The 21,546-nt window shown below is 40.5% G+C and overlaps 2 protein-coding genes and 2 long non-coding RNA genes across 4 annotated transcripts; 1 reads left to right on the forward strand and 3 right to left on the reverse strand.

The window, feature by feature from the left end:
* Positions 1-1,574: 1,574 nt before the first annotated feature.
* On the reverse strand, positions 1,575-2,428 carry LOC139352750 (uncharacterized). Its single transcript, XM_070995380.1, has 2 exons — positions 2,102-2,428; positions 1,575-2,036 (listed from the first exon to the last, which is right to left on the reverse strand). The coding sequence occupies exons 1-2, from the start codon at positions 2,426-2,428 to the stop codon at positions 1,575-1,577; spliced, it is 789 nt and encodes a 262-aa protein (XP_070851481.1).
* Positions 2,429-7,321: 4,893 nt separating this feature from the next.
* Positions 7,322-8,164, reverse strand: LOC139352751 (uncharacterized). The gene has a single exon (XM_070995381.1). It carries the CDS (start codon positions 8,162-8,164, stop codon positions 7,322-7,324), a length of 843 nt encoding a protein of 280 aa, XP_070851482.1.
* A 4,131-nt stretch (positions 8,165-12,295) lies between these two features.
* LOC139353086 (uncharacterized) lies at positions 12,296-15,257 on the reverse strand. Its single transcript, XR_011604220.1, has 2 exons — positions 15,199-15,257; positions 12,296-12,517 (listed from the first exon to the last, which is right to left on the reverse strand). It is a non-coding gene; the product is annotated as an uncharacterized lncRNA (long non-coding RNA).
* On the forward strand, positions 14,389-15,122 carry LOC139353085 (uncharacterized). The gene is made up of 3 exons (XR_011604219.1): positions 14,389-14,512; positions 14,597-14,767; positions 14,855-15,122. It is a non-coding gene; the product is annotated as an uncharacterized lncRNA (long non-coding RNA).
* Positions 15,258-21,546: the final 6,289 nt, after the last annotated feature.

The following is a 21,546-nucleotide window of genomic DNA, read 5'->3' on the forward strand; positions in this document are numbered from 1 at the left end:
TGGTTGAAACTGGCCGCTCACGACTTGATGTAGTACTGCTCCAACTGCGAAATCGCTTGCATCTGTGCAGAGAGAAAGTGGCGCAGAGGGTGCTGGGTGTACAAGTAACGTTGCCTCTGCAAGAGTTCGCTTACATTCACCGAAATCGTTGATAGTAGCGGCAGTCCAAGTGATTGGAGTTGAGTCATTCTTCTTATTTCCAGGGATAAGTTGGTTTAGCGGTGCCTGATGTTGAATTGCATTTGGCAAGAATCGCATGTAGAAGTTAATCATTGCCAAGAACCTGCGTAGCTCCTTTGCGACTTTGGGCAGAGGGAAATCCGAAATGGCCTTTACTTTCTCTGGCAGTGGTTTGATGCCGTTTGAATCGATATGATGGCCTAAGAAATCGATCGACTTCTTTCCGAAACTACATTTAGCTGGATTTATGGTGAGGTTGAATTGGCGCAGTCGTTCAAATACTTTGCGGAGGTGAAGTTGGTGCTGCTCCATGTTAACTGATGCAACCGCGATGTCATCGACGTAAACGAAGACAAAATCCATCTCTGAGAATGCGGAATGCATGTATCGTTGGAATGTTTGCGCCGCGTTGCACAGTCCGAAAGTCATGTGGGTGAATTCGAATAATCCAAAAGGTGTAGTTATGGCCGTTTTGGGAATGTCTCGAGCCTCGATGGGAATTTGATGGTATGCTCGGTTTAGATCGATCTTTGAAAATACGTGCTTCCCGAAAAATATGTGAGTGCAGTCTTGAATGTATGGTAAGGGATACCGATCTGGGGTGGTTTGGGCATTGAGAGCTCGGTAATCGCCGCATGGACGCCATTCACCACTAGCCTTACGGACCATGTGTAACGGGGAGGCGTAAGGGCTTTTTGACGCGCGGCAATCGCCGAGGTTGATCAGATACTGGAACTCACTTTTTGCTGCTTGGAATTTTTCTGGGGTAAGTCTTCTGGGCCTAGCGAATGGTGGAGAGCCTTTGGTTTCAATGCAGTGTGTAACGTTGGCGGTTGTTGCTTGAGGAGGAGATGAGTTAAGCTGTGTGATGTACTTAAATTCTTCCAGTAGCTTGGAGAATTCGCAGTGAATGTTATATGTCCTGATCTCCTCAATTGATTGTTGACTAAATATACCGCAGCATGATAGGCGTGTTTCGACATCAACTAACTATGAGTTTTTAAGATCAACCAGGAGAATAAAGTGCCGCAAGAAGTCTGAGCCAATGATTGGGATTATCGTATCGGCTATGGTAAAAATGCATGTGAAAGGGCGGCGCAAGCCGAGATCCAGCGTAAGGCGGGTGGTACCATAAGTATGGATTGCTGTTCCATTGGCTGCGAATAGTGTATGGTTATCATTAGCTTTGATGTCTCGATTAATTGTTTTTGGTGTTATAACAGATACGTCAGCTCCAGTGTCGATGAGAAAACTTTTACCCGATTTGGAGTCCGGAACGAAGAGACGGTTGGAGGATGAAATTCTGCAGATGTTTACTTTAAACAATGGGTAGCGTTGTGAGGCATTTGCGTTACGACCGTCGGAGCTGCCCTGTTGATTTCCAACGGTGGAGCTTAGTTTTTTGAACTGTTGTTGGCATGGAAAGAGCACGGTTGGATGCAACGTTGGGCACTGTCTGCGTACTTGTTGTGGTACCAGCAAAATTGAGGGTTAGAATTATCCCTGGATGGTGTGTTACTGCGGAAACTGTTGTTGCTGGGCGATCGATTGTAGCTCCGACCGCGTTGCTGATTGGTGGTGCCAAGGAGCTGACTCAGCTTGTTGTTGATCTGGTGTAGCATCTTGTCATTGTCCTCCTGTGAAGCGTGGTGGGTGTTTTGCTGTGATACTGCACACATGTGATCTGAAGTGTCGTAGTTAAGGGAATCCATCACAGCATCGGCAGCAGTTGCAAGCTGGGCGAGGATGGTGTTGGGAGAGCTTTCGAGCAGACCTACGATTACAGCACGCGCGGGAGGTGGTAAGCGCTTGATCCAGTAGCGACGTACAACCGATTCGTCATTGGTGGTCATTGGCTGAGTAGATGACTTGGACGACCGTCACCTAGTTGAATTCCTGTCGCAAGTCTGTCGAGGCGCACCATCTCTGATTCGGAAAATTTTGACAAAATTGCTTGCTTGAGGGTTGAATACGGGTTCGTTTGTGGTGGGTTATTGACAAGATCGTGCACTTGATCCAGGTATTTGGGATCAGCATACGCAATTACTGCTGCGTATTTCTCCTGTTCTTTGCGTGCACCGAGACCTTGCAGCAAAAACCAGCTTTCCAGTTTGGTGAAAAACATTTCGATGTTGGTAATGGAATGTAGTTGAGGGAAGGGCATCTTGGCAAATACCGAGTTCACAGCACTTGCATCAGGAATTTGCAGTGCTTCCTGCGCGTCGACGAAGTCTTCGTTATCCGGCATTGTTTGAGGTTATGTTGAAGTTCTGAGTAATATATGCTAATATATATTTTGTACTTTTATATACTGAGTGATTGTTCAGAATTGAGATCTGTTTTCTTAGTGGGCTTTTTTAGCGTACACTCTTCGAAGAGTGTACCCAGAGAGGTTTTTTGATACCAATCTATTCTGAGGAGTTTTCAGCGATGCCAGATGGCAGAAAACATGATCGCCACAGGTTTTTGCCCGTCAATGGGACAAATGGATAAATTGTTAATTATTCAACAGAATAAGTTAGCCCCGCACTTTGCTCTCTCTGAGCGCCGGCAGTGCTTTTTTCTTTGCCGCTAAGTTCGGCCGGCAACTATTTACATACACACACATACACGCGTAAAAACATTTCGCATTGTCTGGCTCTGACGTCATAGCTTTTTTTCTTGGGAGGTTTGTGGGCGTAAGAGTGGGCGTAGCAAAATTTTTTTGGGTCAATCGATAGGTATTGACAAGACTAATACATTTCAGTTAAAATTTTCTGTCCAGCATAGCGCCAAAGGTTTGGGCGGTTTGTGGGCGTTAGAGTGGGCGTGGCATGTTCGCGTAACAAACTTGCGCTGCGTATAAGGCTACGGAATCTAAATCTGAAATCCCAATTCTCTATCTTTGATAGTTTCCGAGATATCCACGTTCAAATGTACGATTTTTTGAAGTTTGTGGGCGGTTTATGGGCGTCAGGGTGGGCGTGGCAAACTTTTTTTGGGTCAATCGATAGGTATTGATAAGAACATTACATTTCAGTTAAAATTTTTATTCTAGGCGTTAGAGTGGGCGTAGCACTCTACTGAAACTTGCGCTGCGTAAGAAGCTCACGAATCTGCACGCTAGCTTTCATAGTTTCCGAGATCTCAGCGTTCATCCGGACAGACAGACAGACGGACAGAAGGAAATGGCTAGATCGACTCGGCTAGTGATCCTGATCAAGAATATATATATACTTTATGGGGTCGGAAACGCTTCCTTCTGCCTGTTACATACTTTCCGACGAATCTAGTATACCCTTTTACTCTACGAGTAACGGGTATAAAAATGGACGTCAAAAATTACATTTTCTTTAAAAGGCACAATACGCCAGGAAAAGGATGCAGCAGCCATCTCTTTCGGTTTAAGAACATAATTCGAGGTTGCAGAGCTGCTCGTAAGACTTCACCATGCAAGAAAGCACAGCAGAATTTGTGGTTTCACAGATGTATTTCAAAGAGCAATGGACTTCCGATCCGATCGATTTGGCTGACACCACCACTTCTGCGCATTAAATTTAAGGGTACACCGACCACTACAAAAAAAATGATCAAAATACCTTGCATAGTTCAGGAGTTATTATATAATGCCAATAAAACAGGTCAAAGTGCCCATAGTGCACTGGGAAAAAGAGAAAAATAAATTCATAGCTTTGATTTGCCAACATCCTTTGTAACTCTGTCGGCCGCTAAAACTAGTAGGTCAGAGCTGATAGTCGTGTTCAAGCGCATTATAGATGGGGTTGATATAAATAAAGAAGAAACTTTAAACTAACAGGTTAGGGAAAAGATGCACCTGATAAGGACAGACTCACTGACGTGAGCAAGATATTTTGAGTATAGGTATAGAGAAATTCTTAAATTTAGGGAGAAAACTGATCTCTTTGGAATTAATTGGGTTTCTACCTATTATCTAAAAACACAAAATTGAATTATGTGAAATTTTCAGAAACCGTTTCTATTTTTCCATGGTAATTGGGCCCTCCTGAGCAAATATCCAATACAAACACAAGTGCCATAACCTAAAGGTTCCGCGCTATAGCTAAGAATACAAGGACCAATGTTTGCCAAAAATTTTAATAATGTGGCTTAAATAATTGGAACTGAAATACAATAAGTTATATTTTGTGTTTGTCTTCAAATCTTCTGTCTACTACCACTTTTGTTGTTTTCTTATCTACTCTATACGAGTTGTTAAGTGTAAAATAAGTCATGGCGACCTATAGAATTCGAGTAAAGGGATCCACGGACGGTGTCGTTGCGTAGGAAGACGTGAGTTGCCTGTTTCAGCTCTTTAAAAACAAATGGCTTGGAGGAGTCGTGATGTGCCGTCTGGATGGGCCGTATTTCTCGCATGATTTCCTCCAGTTCCTTTGCGAAGTCAGTTTGCGGTTGGATTTTGGACTTTTGATGAATAATTTCTCCAGGAAGGTTGTTCCGTACACAAGTTGTGCTGATGTTGTTTGGATGTCTGGCTTGAATGCTGAACGCAACCCGAGCAGGATCAGTGGAAGTTTTTGTGGCCAATTTCCACGATTTTTGCACATAATGGCTGCTTTAAGTGTTCTGTGCCAGCGTTCGATGATTCCGTTTGCTTGTGGGTGATATGCTGTTGTGCGAAGGTGGTCTATTCCTAGCAGTCGTGACAATTCATGGAACAATTGGGACTCAAACTGTCTGCTTTGATCCGTTGTGATGCGGGCTGGAACTCCAAATCTTGAAATCCACGAGCCGATGAGTGCAGAGGCTACCGTGTTGGCGTGCATATCCTCGATTGCGATGGCTTCTGTTAAACAGTATCTATATTGACCTGATTGTGGTAATGGTCCGATGAGATCTAGATTGATGTGATTGAATCTTTGTGTAGGAAGCGTGAACTGCTGCAGCGGCGAGCGAACGTGTCTGGACATCTTCGATTTTTGGCAAGGTGTACAGTGTTTTACAAATTGAGAAATCTCCTTGTGCATTGAGGGCCATACGAAGCGTTGCTTGATAAGTTTTATAGTTGATCCAACTCCACTGTGAGAAATGTTGTGTAGTTTTCTGATGACGTTCTTCCTTAGAGGCTCTGGAACAAAAGGTCGCACGCTGGAAGTAGACAAATCGCAAACTATTGAATTGGTAGAGTTGGGAATGCTGATTGACTTCAACTGCAATGCAGTGGTGTTGTCGTTCAGTAGTCGTTTAAGTTCTTTGCAACTTGCTTGTGCGATGCTGAGTTGGTTGTAGTCGATAGTTTCGCGTTCGATGGTTGAGATGCGGGAAAGCGCGTCAGCAGTAGTGTTTTCAATTCCGGCCACATGCACGATAGAGGTAGTGAATTGGCTAATGAAATCCAATTGTCGAAGTTGCCGTGGGGAGGCTTTTTCAGGTTTTTGCGAAAAAGCGTATACAAAAGGTTTATGGTCTGTGCGAATGTCAAACGTTCTTCCTTCTAGCATGTAGCGAAAGTGTCTGATGCTGAGGTATATAGCGAGCAGTTCTCGATCATATGTGCTATACTTGCGTTGCGTTTCAGTTAACTTTACACTGAAAAATCCCATTGGTTGAAACTGGCCGCTCACGACTTGATGTAGTACTGCTCCAACTGCGAAATCGCTTGCATCTGTGCAGAGAGAAAGTGGCGCAGAGGGTGCTGGGTGTACAAGTAACGTTGCCTCTGCAAGAGTTCGCTTACATTCACCGAAATCGTTGATAGTAGCGGCAGTCCAAGTGATTGGAGTTGAGTCATTCTTCTTATTTCCAGGGATAAGTTGGTTTAGCGGTGCCTGATGTTGAATTGCATTTGGCAAGAATCGCATGTAGAAGTTAATCATTGCCAAGAACCTGCGTAGCTCCTTTGCGACTTTGGGCAGAGGGAAATCCGAAATGGCCTTTACTTTCTCTGGCAGTGGTTTGATGCCGTTTGAATCGATATGATGGCCTAAGAAATCGATCGACTTCTTTCCGAAACTACATTTAGCTGGATTTATGGTGAGGTTGAATTGGCGCAGTCGTTCAAATACTTTGCGGAGGTGAAGTTGGTGCTGCTCCATGTTAACTGATGCAACCGCGATGTCATCGACGTAAACGAAGACAAAATCCATCTCTGAGAATGCGGAATGCATGTATCGTTGGAATGTTTGCGCCGCGTTGCACAGTCCGAAAGTCATGTGGGTGAATTCGAATAATCCAAAAGGTGTAGTTATGGCCGTTTTGGGGATGTCTCGAGCCTCGATGGGAATTTGATGGTATGCTCGGTTTAGATCGATCTTTGAAAATACGTGCTTCCCGAAAAATATGTGAGTGCAGTCTTGAATGTATGGTAAGGGTAAGGGATACCGATCTGGGGTGGTTTGGGCATTGAGAGCTCGGTAATCGCCGCATGGACGCCATTCACCACTAGCCTTACGGACCATGTGTAACGGGGAGGCGTAAGGGCTTTTTGACGCGCGGCAAACGCCGAGGTTGATCAGATACTGGAACTCACTTTTTGCTGCTTGGAATTTTTCTGGGGTAAGTCTTCTGGGCCTAGCGAATGGTGGAGAGCCTTTGGTTTCAATGCAGTGTGTAACGTTGGCGGTTGTTGCTTGAGGAGGAGATGAGTTAAGCTGTGTGATGTACTTAAATTCTTCCAGTAACTTGGAGAATTCGCAGTGAATGTTATATGTCCTGATCTCCTCAATTGATTGTTGACTAAATATACCGCAGCATGATAGGCGTGTTTCGAAATCAACTAACTATGAGTTTTTAAGATCAACCAGGAGAATAAAGTGCCGCAAGAAGTCTGAGCCAATGATTGGGATTATCGTATCGGCTATGGTAAAAATGCATGTGAAAGGGCGGCGCAAGCCGAGATCCAGCGTAAGGCGGGTGGTACCATAAGTATGGATTGTTGTTCCATTGGCTGCGAATAGTGTATGGTTATCATTAGCTTTGATGTCTCGATTAATTGTTTTTGGTGTTATAACAGATACGTCAGCTCCAGTGTCGATGAGAAAACTTTTACCCGATTTGGAGTCCGGAACGAAGAGACGGTTGGAGGATGAAATTCTGCAGATGTTTACTTTAAACAATGGGTAGCGTTGTGAGGCATTTGCGTTACGACCGTCGGAGCTGCCCTGTTGATTTCCAACGGTGGAGCTTAGTTTTTTGAACTGTTGTTGGCATGGAAAGAGCACGGTTGGATGCAACGTTGGGCACTGTCTGCGTACTTGTTGTGGTACCAGCAAAATTGAGGGTTAGAATTATCCCTGGATGGTGTGTTACTGCGGAAACTGTTGTTGCTGGGCGATCGATTGTAGCTCCGACCGCGTTGCTGATTGGTGGTGCCAAGGAGCTGACTCAGCTTGTTGTTGATCTGGTGTAGCATCTTGTCATTGTCCTCCTGTGAAGCGTGGTGGGTGTTTTGCTGTGATACTGCACACATGTGATCTGAAGTGTCGTAGTTAAGGGAATCCATCACAGCATCGGCAGCAGTTGCAAGCTGGGCGAGGGTAGTGTTGGGAGAGCTTTCGAGCAGACCTACGATTACAGCACGCGCGGGAGGTGGTAAGCGCTTGATCCAGTAGCGACGTACAACCGATTCGTCATTGGTGGCGTTAGTTTGCTGTAGTTGGCTGAGTAGATGACTTGGACGACCGTCACCTAGTTGAATTCCTGTCGCAAGTCTGTCGAGGCGCACCATCTCTGATTCGGAAAATTTTGACAAAATTGCTTGCTTGAGGGTTGAATACGGGTTCGTTTGTGGTGGGTTATTGACAAGATCGTGCACTTGATCCAGGTATTTGGGATCAGCATACGCAATTACTGCTGCGTATTTCTCCTGTTCTTTGCGTGCACCGAGACCTTGCAGCAAAAACCAGCTTTCCAGTTTGGTGAAAAACATTTCGATGTTGGTAATGGAATGTAGTTGAGGGAAGGGCATCTTGGCAAATACCGAGTTCAGTGCTTCCTGCGCGTCGACGAAGTCTTCGTTATCCGGCATTGTTTGAGGTTATGTTGAAGTTCTGAGTAAGTCGAGGTGCGTTCGCTTTGATTGCAGATGTTTGAATCGTCTGGGGTCACCAATTATGGTTTGTCTTCAAACCAAGGTAAGTCCTGCTCTTAAGTAAAACACAGAACTTGGATGCTAATATATATTTTGTACTTTTATTTACCGAGTGATTGTTCAGAATTGAGATCTGTTTTCTTAGTGGGCTTTTTTAGCGTACACTCTTCGAAGAGTGTACCCAGAGAGGTTTTTTGATACCAATCTATTCTGAGGAGTTTTCAGCGATGCCAGATGGCAGAAAACATGATCGCCACAGGTTTTTGCCCGTCAATGGGACAAATGGATAAATTGTTAATTATTCAACAGAATAAGTTAGCCGCGAACTTTGCTCTCTCTGAGCGCCGGCAGTGCTTTTTTCTTTGCCGCTAAGTTCGGCCGGCAACTATTTACATACACACACATACACGCGTAAAAATATTTCGCATTGTCTGGCTCTGACGTCATAGCTTTTTTTCTTGGGAGGTTTGTGGGCGTAAGAGTGGGCGTAGCAAAATTTTTTTGGGTCAATCGATAGGTATTGACAAGACTAATACATTTCAGTTAAAATTTTCTGTCTAGCATAGCGCCAAAGGTTTGGGCGGTTTGTGGGCGTTAGAGTGGGCGTGGCATGTTCGCGTAACAAACTTGCGCTGCGTATAAGGCTACGGAATCTAAATCTGAAATCCCAATTCTCTATCTTTGATAGTTTCCGAGATATCCACGTTCAAATTTACGATTTTTTGAAGTTTGTGGGCGGTTTATGGGCGTCAGGGTGGGCGTGGCAAACTTTTTTTGGGTCAATCGATAGGTATTGATGAGAACATTACATTTCAGTTAAAATTTTTATTCTAGGCGTTAGAGTGGGCGTAGCACTCTACTGAAACTTGCGCTGCGTAAGAAGCTCACGAATCTGCACGCTATCTCTCATAGTTTCCGAGATCTCAGCGTTCATCCGGACAGACAGACAGACAGTCGTAAGACTTCACCATGCAAGAAAGCACAGCAGAATTTGTGGTTTCACAGATGTATTTTAAAGAGCAATGGACTTCCGATCCGATCGATTTGGCTGACACCCCCACTTCTGCACATTAAATTTAAGGGTACACCGACCACTACAAAAAAAATGATCAAAATACCTTGCATAGTTCACGAGTTATTATATAATGCCAAAAAAAACAGGTCAAAGTGCCCATAGTGCACTGGGAAAAAGAGAAAAATAAATTCATAGCTTTGATTTGCCAACATCCTTTGTAACTTTGTCGGCCGCTAAAACTAGTAGGTCAGAGCTGATAGTCGTGTTCAAGCGCATTATAGATGGGGTTGATATAAATAAAGAAGAAACTTTGAACTGACAGGTTAGGGAAAAGATGCACCTGATAAGGACAGACTCACTGACGTGTGCTAGATATTTTGAGTATAGGTATAGAGAAATTCTTAAATTTAGGGAGGAAACTGATCTCTTCGGAATTAATTGGGCTACTACCTATTATCTAAAAACACAAAATTGAATGTGAAATTTTCAGAAACCGTTTCTACTTTTCCATGGTAATTGGGCCCTCCTGAGCAAATGTCCAATAAAAACACAAGTGCCATAACCTAAAGGTTCCGCGCAATAGCTAAGAATACAAAGACCAATGTTTGCCAAAAATTTTAATTATGTGGCTTAAATAATTGGAACTGAAACACAATAAATTATATTTTGTGTTTGTCTTCAAATCTTCTGTCTACTACCACTTTTGTTGTTTTCTTATCTACTCTATACGAGTTGTTAAGTGTAAAATAAGTCATGGCGACCTATAGAATTCGAGTAAACATGTTGTACACAAATATTTTTATATTTATTTAAATCATCTTTGTTTTGGAAATGTTTTATAGTCTTATTTTGTGGCACATTAGACTTCAATACAAATCTTATATTCCTAAGACGATTACTCGGATTCTAAAGGTTGCCATTATTAAGAGTGTTTTTCAGCAAAAATATTTAAGATGAGTTCAGTTATATGGCCATATAGTTCAAAATGTCAGCAAACTACACTGCAGAACCTGTAGTTGATGACACATAAGAACACTTTTTCTCATATGGCACTTTTACTCAGAAGGACCCAATTATTATGGAAAAGTAGATATGTTGCGGATTTTATTGGCTGTTGAGTTTCAATAGAAAGGTTCACCTCATATTTACGGTATGTTTTAGCTGAAACACGCCGCAGAGGTGAACTTTAACAATAAAGAACGTATATCCAGTTTAATAGTCTTCATTAATTAGTTTGTAACTGTGGATGTAACACATACATTTACAACGAAAACTTTCAAAAACTTCCTGAAAAACACCAACCTTTTTACTTCACAGGGAAAACTTTTAAAATTTCGTGGTCTTTTACTTTGCGTTCGATGATATGATTTGATTAGTCATTTTGTCATACTTGAAAATTTTGTTTCTCAAGGTGAGCTTGAGTTACAAGGAATTTTCTGAAGAGAACATTTCCAAAAATTCAATTTATTATAAACATATTATTTCTAATTAATGCAATTCAAGCATTCGTTAAAAGTTAAAGTATCTTGGTTACAAGTTTAATTCGGCAGAAATATCTGGTCAGGAGGCCTTTTGTTGTTGTCTGGGATTGGCCTTGTTAGAAACTAGCAATATGTTCGTTCATATAAAACCTTCCCTCCAAAACAACGTATTCCAAAAGATGCATCAGAATTCTACTGACATCTTTGAGAAAGGATTGCTAGACAGTTACAAACAAAGTCTTTGTTTAGCCGATTTGTCTGCAAATTATGAGGCCGTGGAAGAGCTCGTCAAGGGGTAAATAGTAACAGTGAGCCTGAAGAAGGAAATTTGATTTAAGAAGATGTTTATTTCGAGCTTCGCAATAAGAATGGTTTTATTAGAGAAGGAAATAAGCCGAGTACTATATGGTATAGCCCCGTTAATATTAACACAGATAGGCCTTATTATTTAAAACTATTAGTAACCCTATATTATCTGTGGAGAGACAAAGAGTTAGAATTAATTCAAAGTTAATAGAGAGAACATGAAGAAACGCAATAGTCAAGTTTTTCGAAAATCAGATACCCGTCGTTCTGTTTCAAATTAAAAATAAAATAAAATTTAAGGGCATTTCTATTAGCGCGGCACAACCACACAGGCCGTGTATTACTTGTTCAGTTTTAAGCTTTAGAACTAGTAGGTTTACAAGTAAATTAATCATTCGCATATACACTTACACAAATGCAAAAGACTTTTATTTTCTTCCCTCTTTGCAAAGCGGTCAGCGAATAAGAAGAGCAAAAGAGGAAACGCAAAATTGGTTTTGGGCAAACTTGTTTCTAAAATGAAAATCTTTATTTATTCATCTAAATCAGTGGTCGGCACACACATACCATCACAAGTTTGCCTTGCATTAGTGTGAGTGTAACAAACACGAAGCTTGCGCGCGGCGTGCTGAAGCGAGACGTTTCTCTGCTTTGCACTGAGATCCTCTGCCGCAGCAACAAAAAAGCGCGCCGAAGTTGAGAAAAAAATTACCCGAAGACCCATGCCGAAGTCACACGAACATGTACGTTATACGTGAGCGAGCAGAGGATGGGCAGAACACTTCCCTATGCTCACTAGATAGGCCGCTGCCGACCACTGATCTAAACCAATTTCATCCTCCTTAAAGTAATCCCCTCCCGACAAAATGCACTTATGCCAACGTTTTTTCCATTCATCGAAACATGCCAAATAGTCCCTTTTCATCGCCTTCTTCGATTTTTATCTCCTCAATCGACTCGATTCGCGTTCCCCGGAATTGTATCTAGAGATTTGGGGATAGCTAAAAGTTACAAGGAGCCAAATGGTAAAGAAGACGAGTGAAATGTGAGCCGGTGCATTATATTGACGGTACATTCGGATATCAAACTAAGCTAAGGAAACTGAATCTTAAATCTCTCTAGCTCTTATAGTTTCATGGATCTCATCGTACACCCGGATAGATGGACATCGATTTCGCAAGTGATCCTGATCAAGAATAACTACACTTTATTTTATACTCTACTCTGTACTTCAAGTAGCAATGCTATACGCTTAAAAAATTCCAATTTAAAATAAACATATCATGTTTTTTTATATATTTATATTAAAAATAAGTTAGAGATATGAGTTAAGAAAGATTTACATTTCAGCAGTGCTTAATATTAAATTTTTGGGTTCTCAAACGTGGCCCCTCGGGTAATATTAATGTCTGCATAGGGAGCAGATTGAGCAATGTGGAGCACCTTAAATTTCTTTAGCACAAGAAGGGAGTAAAACTTTTGAGCCGCCTGAAAGAAAAATTATTATAATTATTTTCTAAAATAAATATGAATTTAAAACTATTTAATAAAATAGACTTAAAACTAACTGGAAGATCGATCAAACGGTTTAAACTAGAATTATAAAAACACGAAATACGGAAATATTGCGAAGGTGCTGAATTAGTACAATAGTCTTGTTTTTTTATCATAAATTCAAATTTGTTTTAGAAAGTTCTTCATGATTTTAAGACAGCGGTCGGCAGCCTCCCATGAAGCCGGTATGGCGATAAAACTCTGCTTGTTCTCTGCCGCCACACGTACAGTTTAGACCAGCGGTAGTTTGATCTTAGCTTAGGAACGCAGAAAGAAGAGGTTGGAATCGATTAAAATTTGAAACAAACTTGCTAACGGAAGCGGAGCGCCGCTAACATATTTAAAAATTTCATGGGGTTCTTAATCAGCCATGATGATGGATATCAAATTCAAAAGGATATTCGAATGTCACAGCCCACTGCACTATGGGGACTTTGCCCTGTTTTTTGGCATAAATCTTTTTCAAAAGTATTCAAAATTTCGAAAAGTTGATGTTATCAAATTAAGAACAGATCAAAATGTTATGTTACATAACGAAAATTTTAACTTAACAGGCCATTGTTAAAATAACAGCTGTCAAACTCAGCTGCTGCAATCGAACAGCACGTGAGTACGTTGAACCTAATTTTTTTGTGAAATTTAAAACTAATATCTCTTGAACGACAAGACGTATATCCTTCTCTAAATATCTCTTGAACGACAAGACGTAAATCCTTCAAATTTAAAAAGCGATATTCATTCTGCATATGTGTACTATATGATGTTGGGGCGGGGTGGCTTGATCGCTGAAATAGGAATTGGAGCAGTACTTCTGGATATGTACTTCCTGAAGCCGATTCTGGGGCCTTAGCCGTAGAAAGTGGTGGCACTTCCGTAGAGGATGGATCTTTTGGCAGACTCGGCATTGGTAGGATTTAATACTTCGAGTACGTCCTGCCATCCAAGGCGGGGTATGGAACCCAATATTCGGATGGAGTATTCTTAGGAGGAAAATGATGTGTGGAAATTGGCAGATCGGAAGCTATCGACGACCTCAAGAGTTCGATGGCGCTCCGTCAAATAGGAATCAAGCTCAAGCCACGTAGGAATTTCGGCTTTATTTTGGATAGACTGCTCCCATAATGAGAGAGTGAGCTTTGGTAGTTTTGTCAAGCACATATAAACCAGGATAGGGTCCCAATTCTCAATATTAACACCGGAAAAGTTTAAGAAAAATAAGCAACCTTGAAAAGTGCGTTGAAGTTCCTTTAAGGCTGCTCCCGACTCCTGTGCTATGGATTGCACATTAAAAAGTGTTTTCAGGTGACTGTTCACCTGCAATCGCTTATTTTCGAAACGCTCAGTTAGGTTATTCCAGGCTGAGCGAAAGCCATCATTGGTGAGTGGGGATCTTGAAACTATGGAATGAGCTTCGCCACTTGTTATTGAATTTAAATGGAATAATTTTTCAACGGGCGTTAGACTCGGATTGTCTATGTATATTGCCGTGAAAAGGTCCCGGAAAGTCGGCCAGCGAAGATAATCCCCAGAGAAAACCTCTGTGTCGATAGGAGGGAGCAGCCGACAGCCATAAGACGTGGAATTTTAGGACGGAGTTACTGTAGCTTGAGGTATTTGGTAGGAGCCTTTTTGGATTTGATCCATAAGCTGCGCGGCAAATATTTCATATGTGGATTACTTTTGGTAATACTTGGACTTTAGTATGCATTTAATGTCTGCGGCGCTCTCGCCTGCAGCTATAATGCAGTCGGAGCATATGTCGTATGCTGTTTTTACCGTTTGCCACAAGGAACTGAAGTGATCTCGTCGGACTTTACAGGCGGATAACATTGGGGTAGAAGCACCTGGAGCGTTCACAGTGGCCTCAAAGTGCGAATAGCGGAATAACGTTACGGGAATTGGAAAGACTTCGCTTATGTTTGTATGTCGGTGCGTTTGTTTGTCACCTGCACAAATTGCAAACGATTTGCTGGAGTAAATTTGTGGATATTGTGACTTTGTTTTAAATTTTAGAAATAGTTTAGCCGTATTTGTAAGTTGAGAAAAGTAGTTGGAGTGGACTGTATAAGAAAGAGTACTTAGAGTGGACTGTGTTAGAATATGTATGTAAATATACACACACAGCTGGAACACAGGTTCACCTGTGTGAATGTCGATTTTCAAGCGCTTTTTCGGATATTTCATGTAAGTAAACTATTCAAGGTTTTTGAATAATTATTTTTGTATTTTGTTAGTTTATTATTTAAGTTTATATATTTTTATGTACAATAGTTTTATCAAGAAAGTGTACTGGTGACCGAAGCTGAAACGTGATTTTCCCAAATTTACGGACCTAAACGGTGTGCAGGATACACCACACAAAAGTCGTCTGAAACAAAAGACGAAAACACTCCGTTATTCGTAATCAAGTGGCCGAGGTACTGACGTAAGGATTTCGTAAATTTTTGAAAATTGTCAAAGTGGCGAGGTACGTTAGTACCTCGGATTATACAATCAAATTGACCCCTCAAAATTTCAGCTTGATTCGTCGAATAGATTTTAGAAAAACACGGTTTCCAGAAAAACGCGCTTTTAAAGTTTGAGGATGTGATGAATAAACATTTTTATGAACTTACATTCAATCTGCGATTCCAGGACCACCTAACAAACTAAGCTGGTTTCTTGGACGTTGATGCACTATGGTCAGTACAAACAAGTGGCCCTTACGACACCAAGCAATGCTTGTTACGCACGGAGCCCTAAACCGATTTGGGCAAGTAAACGAAATCGCGGACATGGAAAAAGACGACATAACAATAGACAGTTTAAAATACATGCTCACATAGAATGGCTAGTAACATAGAAATTTACAAATTATTGGAAGATAGAAAATACATAAGCTTATTATAATTAGTTGCATTAGGGCTATCAAACAGTAAAACGTGACACAGTGCATTATAGTCGTCACAAAGAACCCGAAAAGGATCATGAAGGGCATAATTGGATCTACAAATTGGCAGGGACAACGGACGAAAACGACGAACTGTTCTACAGGGTACATTCCAGTTGAGGGAACTAAGAAGGAAGGGAGAGTCAACATCACCATTAATTAATTTATGCAAAAACATAACTCCGTGACACTTTCTACGATGGTTCAGGGTTGGTAAGTCCAGCAGGCGCAACCTCGCATGATAAGAGGGCAATCGAATTCCTGTGTCCCAGTTTAAACCTCTCAAAGCAAATAAAAGGAATTGTTTTTGAACGGACTCTAACATATTTTGGTAACAGCTAATTTAAGGTGACCATATACACGAGCAATATTCCATTGACGGACGAACAAGAGAAACATACAAAAGCTTTGTTGTGTATGGATCATCAAACTCCCTTGACCAGCGCTTCATTGAAAGAGATAAATAAAGATTTACAGATGCTTAAAGGTTTTTGCCCGTCAATGGGACAAATGGATAAATTGTTCATTATTCAATAGAATAAGTTAGCCGCGCACTTTGCTCTCTCTGAGCGCCGGCAGGGCTTTTTTCTTTGCCGCTGAGTTCGGCCGGCAACTATTTACATACACACACATACACGGGTAAAAACATTTCGCATTGTCTGGCTCTGACGTCATAGCTTTTTTTCTTGGGAGGTTTGTGTGTGAGTGGGCGTAGCAAAATTTTTTTCGGCCAATCGATAGGTATTGACAAGACTAATACATTTCAGTTAAAATTTTCTGTCTAGCATAAAAATTGTGGGCGCCAAAGGTTTGGGCGGTTTGTGGGCGTTAGAGTGGGCGTGGCATGTTCGCGTAACAAACTTGCGCTGCGTATAAGGCTACGGAATCTAAATCTGAAATCCCAATTCTCTATCTTTGATAGTTTCCGAGATATCCACGTTCAAATTTACGATTTTTTGAAGTTTGTGGGCGGTTTATGGGCGTTAGGGTGTGCGTGGCTAACTTTTTTTTGGGTCAATCGATAGGTATCGATGAGAACATTACATTTCAGTTAAAGTTTTTATTCTAGCATCAAAACTGTAGGAGCCATAGTTTTGGGCGGGTTGTGGGCGTTCGAGTGGGCGTAGCACTCTACTGAAACAAACTTGCGAACTCACGAATCTGCACACCAAATCTCAATAGCCTAGCTCTCATAGTTTCCGAGATTTCAGCGTTCATCCGGACAGACAGACAGACGGACATGGCTAGATCGACTCGGCTAGTGATCCTGATCAAGAATATATATATACTTTATGGGGTCGGAAACGCTTCCTTCTGCCTGTTACATACTTTCCGACGAATCTAGTATACCCTTTTACTCTACGAGTAACGGGTATAAAAATGGACGTCAAAAATTACATTTTCTTTAAAAGGCACAATACGCCAGAAAAAGGATGCAGCAGCCATCTCTTTCGGTTTAAGAACATAATTCGAGGTTGCAGAGCTGCTCGTAAGACTTCACCATGCAAGAAAGCACAGCAGAATTTGTGGTTTCACAGATGTATTTCAAAGAGCAATGGACTTCCGATCCCATAATTTCACCCCCACTTCTGCAAATTAAATTTAAGGGTACACCGACCACTACAAAAAAAATGATCAAAATACCTTGCATAGTTCAGGAGTTATTATATAATGCCAAAAAAACAGGTCAAAGTGCCCACAGTGCACTGGGAAAAAGAGAAAAATAAATTCATAGCTTTGATTTGCCAACATGCTTTGTAACTCTGTCGGCCGCTAAAACTAGTAGGTCAGAGCTGATAGTCGTGTTCAAGCGCATTATAGATGGGGTTGATATAAATAAAGAAGAAACTTTGAACTAACACGTTAGGGAAAAGATGCACCTGATAAGGACAGACTCACTGACGTGTGCTAGATATTTTGAGTATAGGTATAGAGAAATTCTTAAATTTAGGGAGGAAACTGATCTCTTCGGAATTAATTGGGCTACTACCTATTATCTAAAAACACAAAATTTAATAATGTGAAATTTTCAGAAACCGTTTCTACTTTTCCATGGTAATTGGGCCCTCCTAAACAAATGTCCAATAAAAACACAAGTGCCATAACCTACAGGTTCCGCGCTATAGCTAAGAATACAAAGACCAATGTTTGCCAAAAATTTTAATTATGTGGCCTAAATAATTGGAACTGAAACACAATAAATTATATTTTGTGTTTGTCTTCAAATCTTCTGTCTACTACCACTTTTGTTGTTTTCTTATCTACTCTATACGAGTTGTTAAGTGTAAAATAAGTCATGGCGACCTATAGAATTCGAGTAAACATGTTGTACACAAATATTTTTATATTTATTTAAATCATCTTTGTTTTGGAAATGTTTTATAGTCTTATTTTGTGGCACATTAGACTTCAATACAAATCTTATATTCCTAAGACGATTACTCGGATTCTAAAGGTTGCCATTATTAAGAGTGTTTTTCAGCAAAAATATTTAAGATGAGTTCAGTTATATGGCCATATAGTTCAAAATGTCAGCAAACTACACTGCAGAACCTGTAGTTGATGACACATAAGAACACTTTTTCTCATATGGCACTTTTACTCACCCAATTATTATGGAAAAGTAGATATGTTGCGGATTTTATTGGCTGTTGAGTTTCAATAGAAAGGTTCACCTCATATTTACGGTATGTTTTAGCTGAAACACGCCGCAGAGGTGAACTTTAACAATAAAGAACGTATATCCAGTTTAATAGTCTTCATTAATTAGTTTGTAACTGTGGATGTAACACATACATTTACAACGAAAACTTTCAAAAACTTCCTGAAAAACACCAACCTTTTTACTTCACAGGGAAAACTTTTAAAATTTCGTGGTCTTTTACTTTGCGTTCGATGATATGATTTGATTAGTCATTTTGTCATACTTGAAAATTTTGTTTCACAAGGTGAGCTTGAGTTACAAGGAATTTTCTGAAGAGAACATTTCCAAAAATTCAATTTATTATAAACATATTATTTCTAATTAATGCAATTCAAGCATTCGTTAAAAGTTAAAGTATCTTGGTTACAAGTTTAATTCGGCAGAAATATCTGGTCAGGAGGCCTTTTGTTGTTGTCTGGGATTGGCCTTGTTAGAAACTAGCAATATGTTCGTTCATATAAAAACTTCCCTCCAAAACAACGTATTCCAAAAGATGCATCAGAATTCTACTGACATCTTTGAGAAAGGATTGCTAGACAGTTACAAACAAAGTCTTTGTTTAGCCGATTTGTCTGCAAATTATGAGGCCGTGGAAGAGCTCGTCAAGGGGTAAATAGTAACAGTGAGCCTGAAGAAGGAAATTTGATTTAAGAAGATGTTTATTTCGAGCTTCGCAATAAGAATGGTTTTATTAGAGAAGGAAATAAGCCGAGTACTATATGGTATAGCCCCGTTAATATTAACACAGATAGGCCTTATTATTTAAAACTATTAGTAACCCTATATTATCTGTGGAGAGACAAAGAGTTAGAATTAATTCAAAGTTAATAGAGAGAACATGAAGAAACGCAATAGTCAAGTTTTTCGAAAATCAGATACCCGTCGTTCTGTTTCAAATTAAAAATAAAATAAAATTTAAGGGCATTTCTATTAGCGCGGCACAACCACACAGGCCGTTTATTACTTGTTCAGTTTTAAGCTTTAGAACTAGTAGGTTTACAAGTAAATTAATCATTCGCATATACACTTACACAAATGCAAAAGACTTTTATTTTCTTCCCTCTTTGCAAAGCGGTCAGCGAATAAGAAGAGCAAAAGAGGAAACGCAAAATTGGTTTTGGGCAAACTTGTTTCTAAAATGAAAATCTTTATTTATTCATCTAAATCAGTGGTCGGCACACACATACCATCACAAGTTTGCCTTGCATTAGTGTGAGTGTAACAAACACGAAGCTTGCGCGCGGCGTGCTGAAGCGAGACGTTTCTCTGCTTTGCACTGAGATCCTCTGCCGCAGCAACAAAAAAGCGCGCCGAAGTTGAGAAAAAAATTACCCGAAGACCCATGCCGAAGTCACACGAACATGTACGTTATACGTGAGCGAGCAGAGGATGGGCAGAACACTTCCCTATGCTCACTAGATAGGCCGCTGCCGACCACTGATCTAAACCAATTTCATCCTCCTTAAAGTAATCCCCTCCCGACAAAATGCACTTATGCCAACGTTTTTTCCATTCATCGAAACATGCCAAATAGTCCCTTTTCATCGCCTTCTTCGATTTTTATCTCCTCAATCGACTCGATTCGCGTTCCCCGGAATTGTATCTAGAGATTTGGGGATAGCTAAAAGTTACAAGGAGCCAAATGGTAAAGAAGACGAGTGAAATGTGAGCCGGTGCATTATATTGACGGCACATTCGGATATCAAACTAAGCTAAGGAAACTGAATCTTAAATCTCTCTAGCTCTTATAGTTTCATGGATCTCATCGTACACCCGGATAGATGGACATCGATTTCGCAAGTGATCCTGATCAAGAATAAATACACTTTATTTTATACTCTACTCTGTACTTCAAGTAGCAATGCTATACGCTTAAAAAATTCCAATTTAAAATAAACATATCATGTTTTTTTATATATTTATATTAAAAATAAGTTAGAGATATGAGTTAAGAAAGATTTACATTTCAGCAGTGCTTAATATTAAATTTTTGGGTTCTCAAACGTGGCCCCTCGGGTAATATTAATGTCTGCATAGGGAGCAGATTGAGCAATGTGGAGCACCTTAAATTTCTTTAGCACAAGAAGGGAGTAAAACTTTTGAGCCGCCTGAAAGAAAAATTATTATAATTATTTTCTAAAATAAATATGAATTTAAAACTATTTAATAAAATAGACTTAAAACTAACTGGAAGATCGATCAAACGGTTTAAACTAGAATTATAAAAACCCGAAATACGGAAATATTGCGAAGGTGCTGAATTAGTACAATAGTCTTGTTTTTTATCATAAATTCAAATTTGTTTTAGAAAGTTCTTCATGATTTTAAGACAGCGGTCGGCAGCCTCCCATGAAGCCGGTATGGCGATAAAACTCTGCTTGTTCTCTGCCGCCACACGTACAGTTTAGACCAGCGGTAGTTTGATCTTAGCTTAGGAACGCAGAAAGAAGAGGTTGGAATCGATTAAAATTTGAAACAAACTTGCTAACGGAAGCGGAGCGCCGCTAACATATTTAAAAATTTCATGGGGTTCTTAATCAGCCATGATGATGGATATTAAATTCAAAAGGATATTCGAATGTCACAGCCCACTGCACTATGGGGACTTTGCCCTGTTTTTTGGCATAAATCTTTTTCAAAAGTATTCAAAATTTCGAAAAGTTGATGTTATCAAATTAAGAACAGATCAAAATGTTATGTTACATAACGAAAATTTTAACTTAACAGGCCATTGTTAAAATAACAGCTGTCAAACTCAGCTGCTGCAATCGAACAGCACGTGAGTACGTTGAACCTAATTTTTTTGTGAAATTTAAAACTAATATCTCTTGAACGACAAGACGTATATCCTTCTCTAAATATCTCTTGAACGACAAGACGTAAATCCTTCAAATTTAAAAAGCGATATTCATTCTGCATATGTGTACTATATGATGTTGGGGCGGGGTGGCTTGATCGCTGAAATAGGAATTGGAGCAGTACTTCTGGATATGTACTTCCTGAAGCCGATTCTGGGGCCTTAGCCGTAGAAAGTGGTGGCACTTCCGTAGAGGATGGATCTTTTGGCAGACTCGGCATTGGTAGGATTTAATACTTCGAGTACGTCCTGCCATCCAAGGCGGGGTATGGAACCCAATATTCGGATGGAGTATTCTTAGGAGGAAAATGATGTGTGGAAATTGGCAGATCGGAAGCTATCGACGGCCTCAAGAGTTCGATGGCGCTCCGTCAAATAGGAATCAAGCTCAAGCCACGTAGGAATTTCGGCTTTATTTTGGATAGACTGCTCCCATAATGAGAGAGTGAGCTTTGGTAGTTTTGTCAAGCACA

Source organism: Drosophila suzukii, chromosome 3 (genome assembly GCF_043229965.1).
Source record: "Drosophila suzukii chromosome 3, CBGP_Dsuzu_IsoJpt1.0, whole genome shotgun sequence".
In the NCBI taxonomy this organism is placed as follows: Eukaryota; Metazoa; Arthropoda; class Insecta; order Diptera; family Drosophilidae; genus Drosophila; species Drosophila suzukii.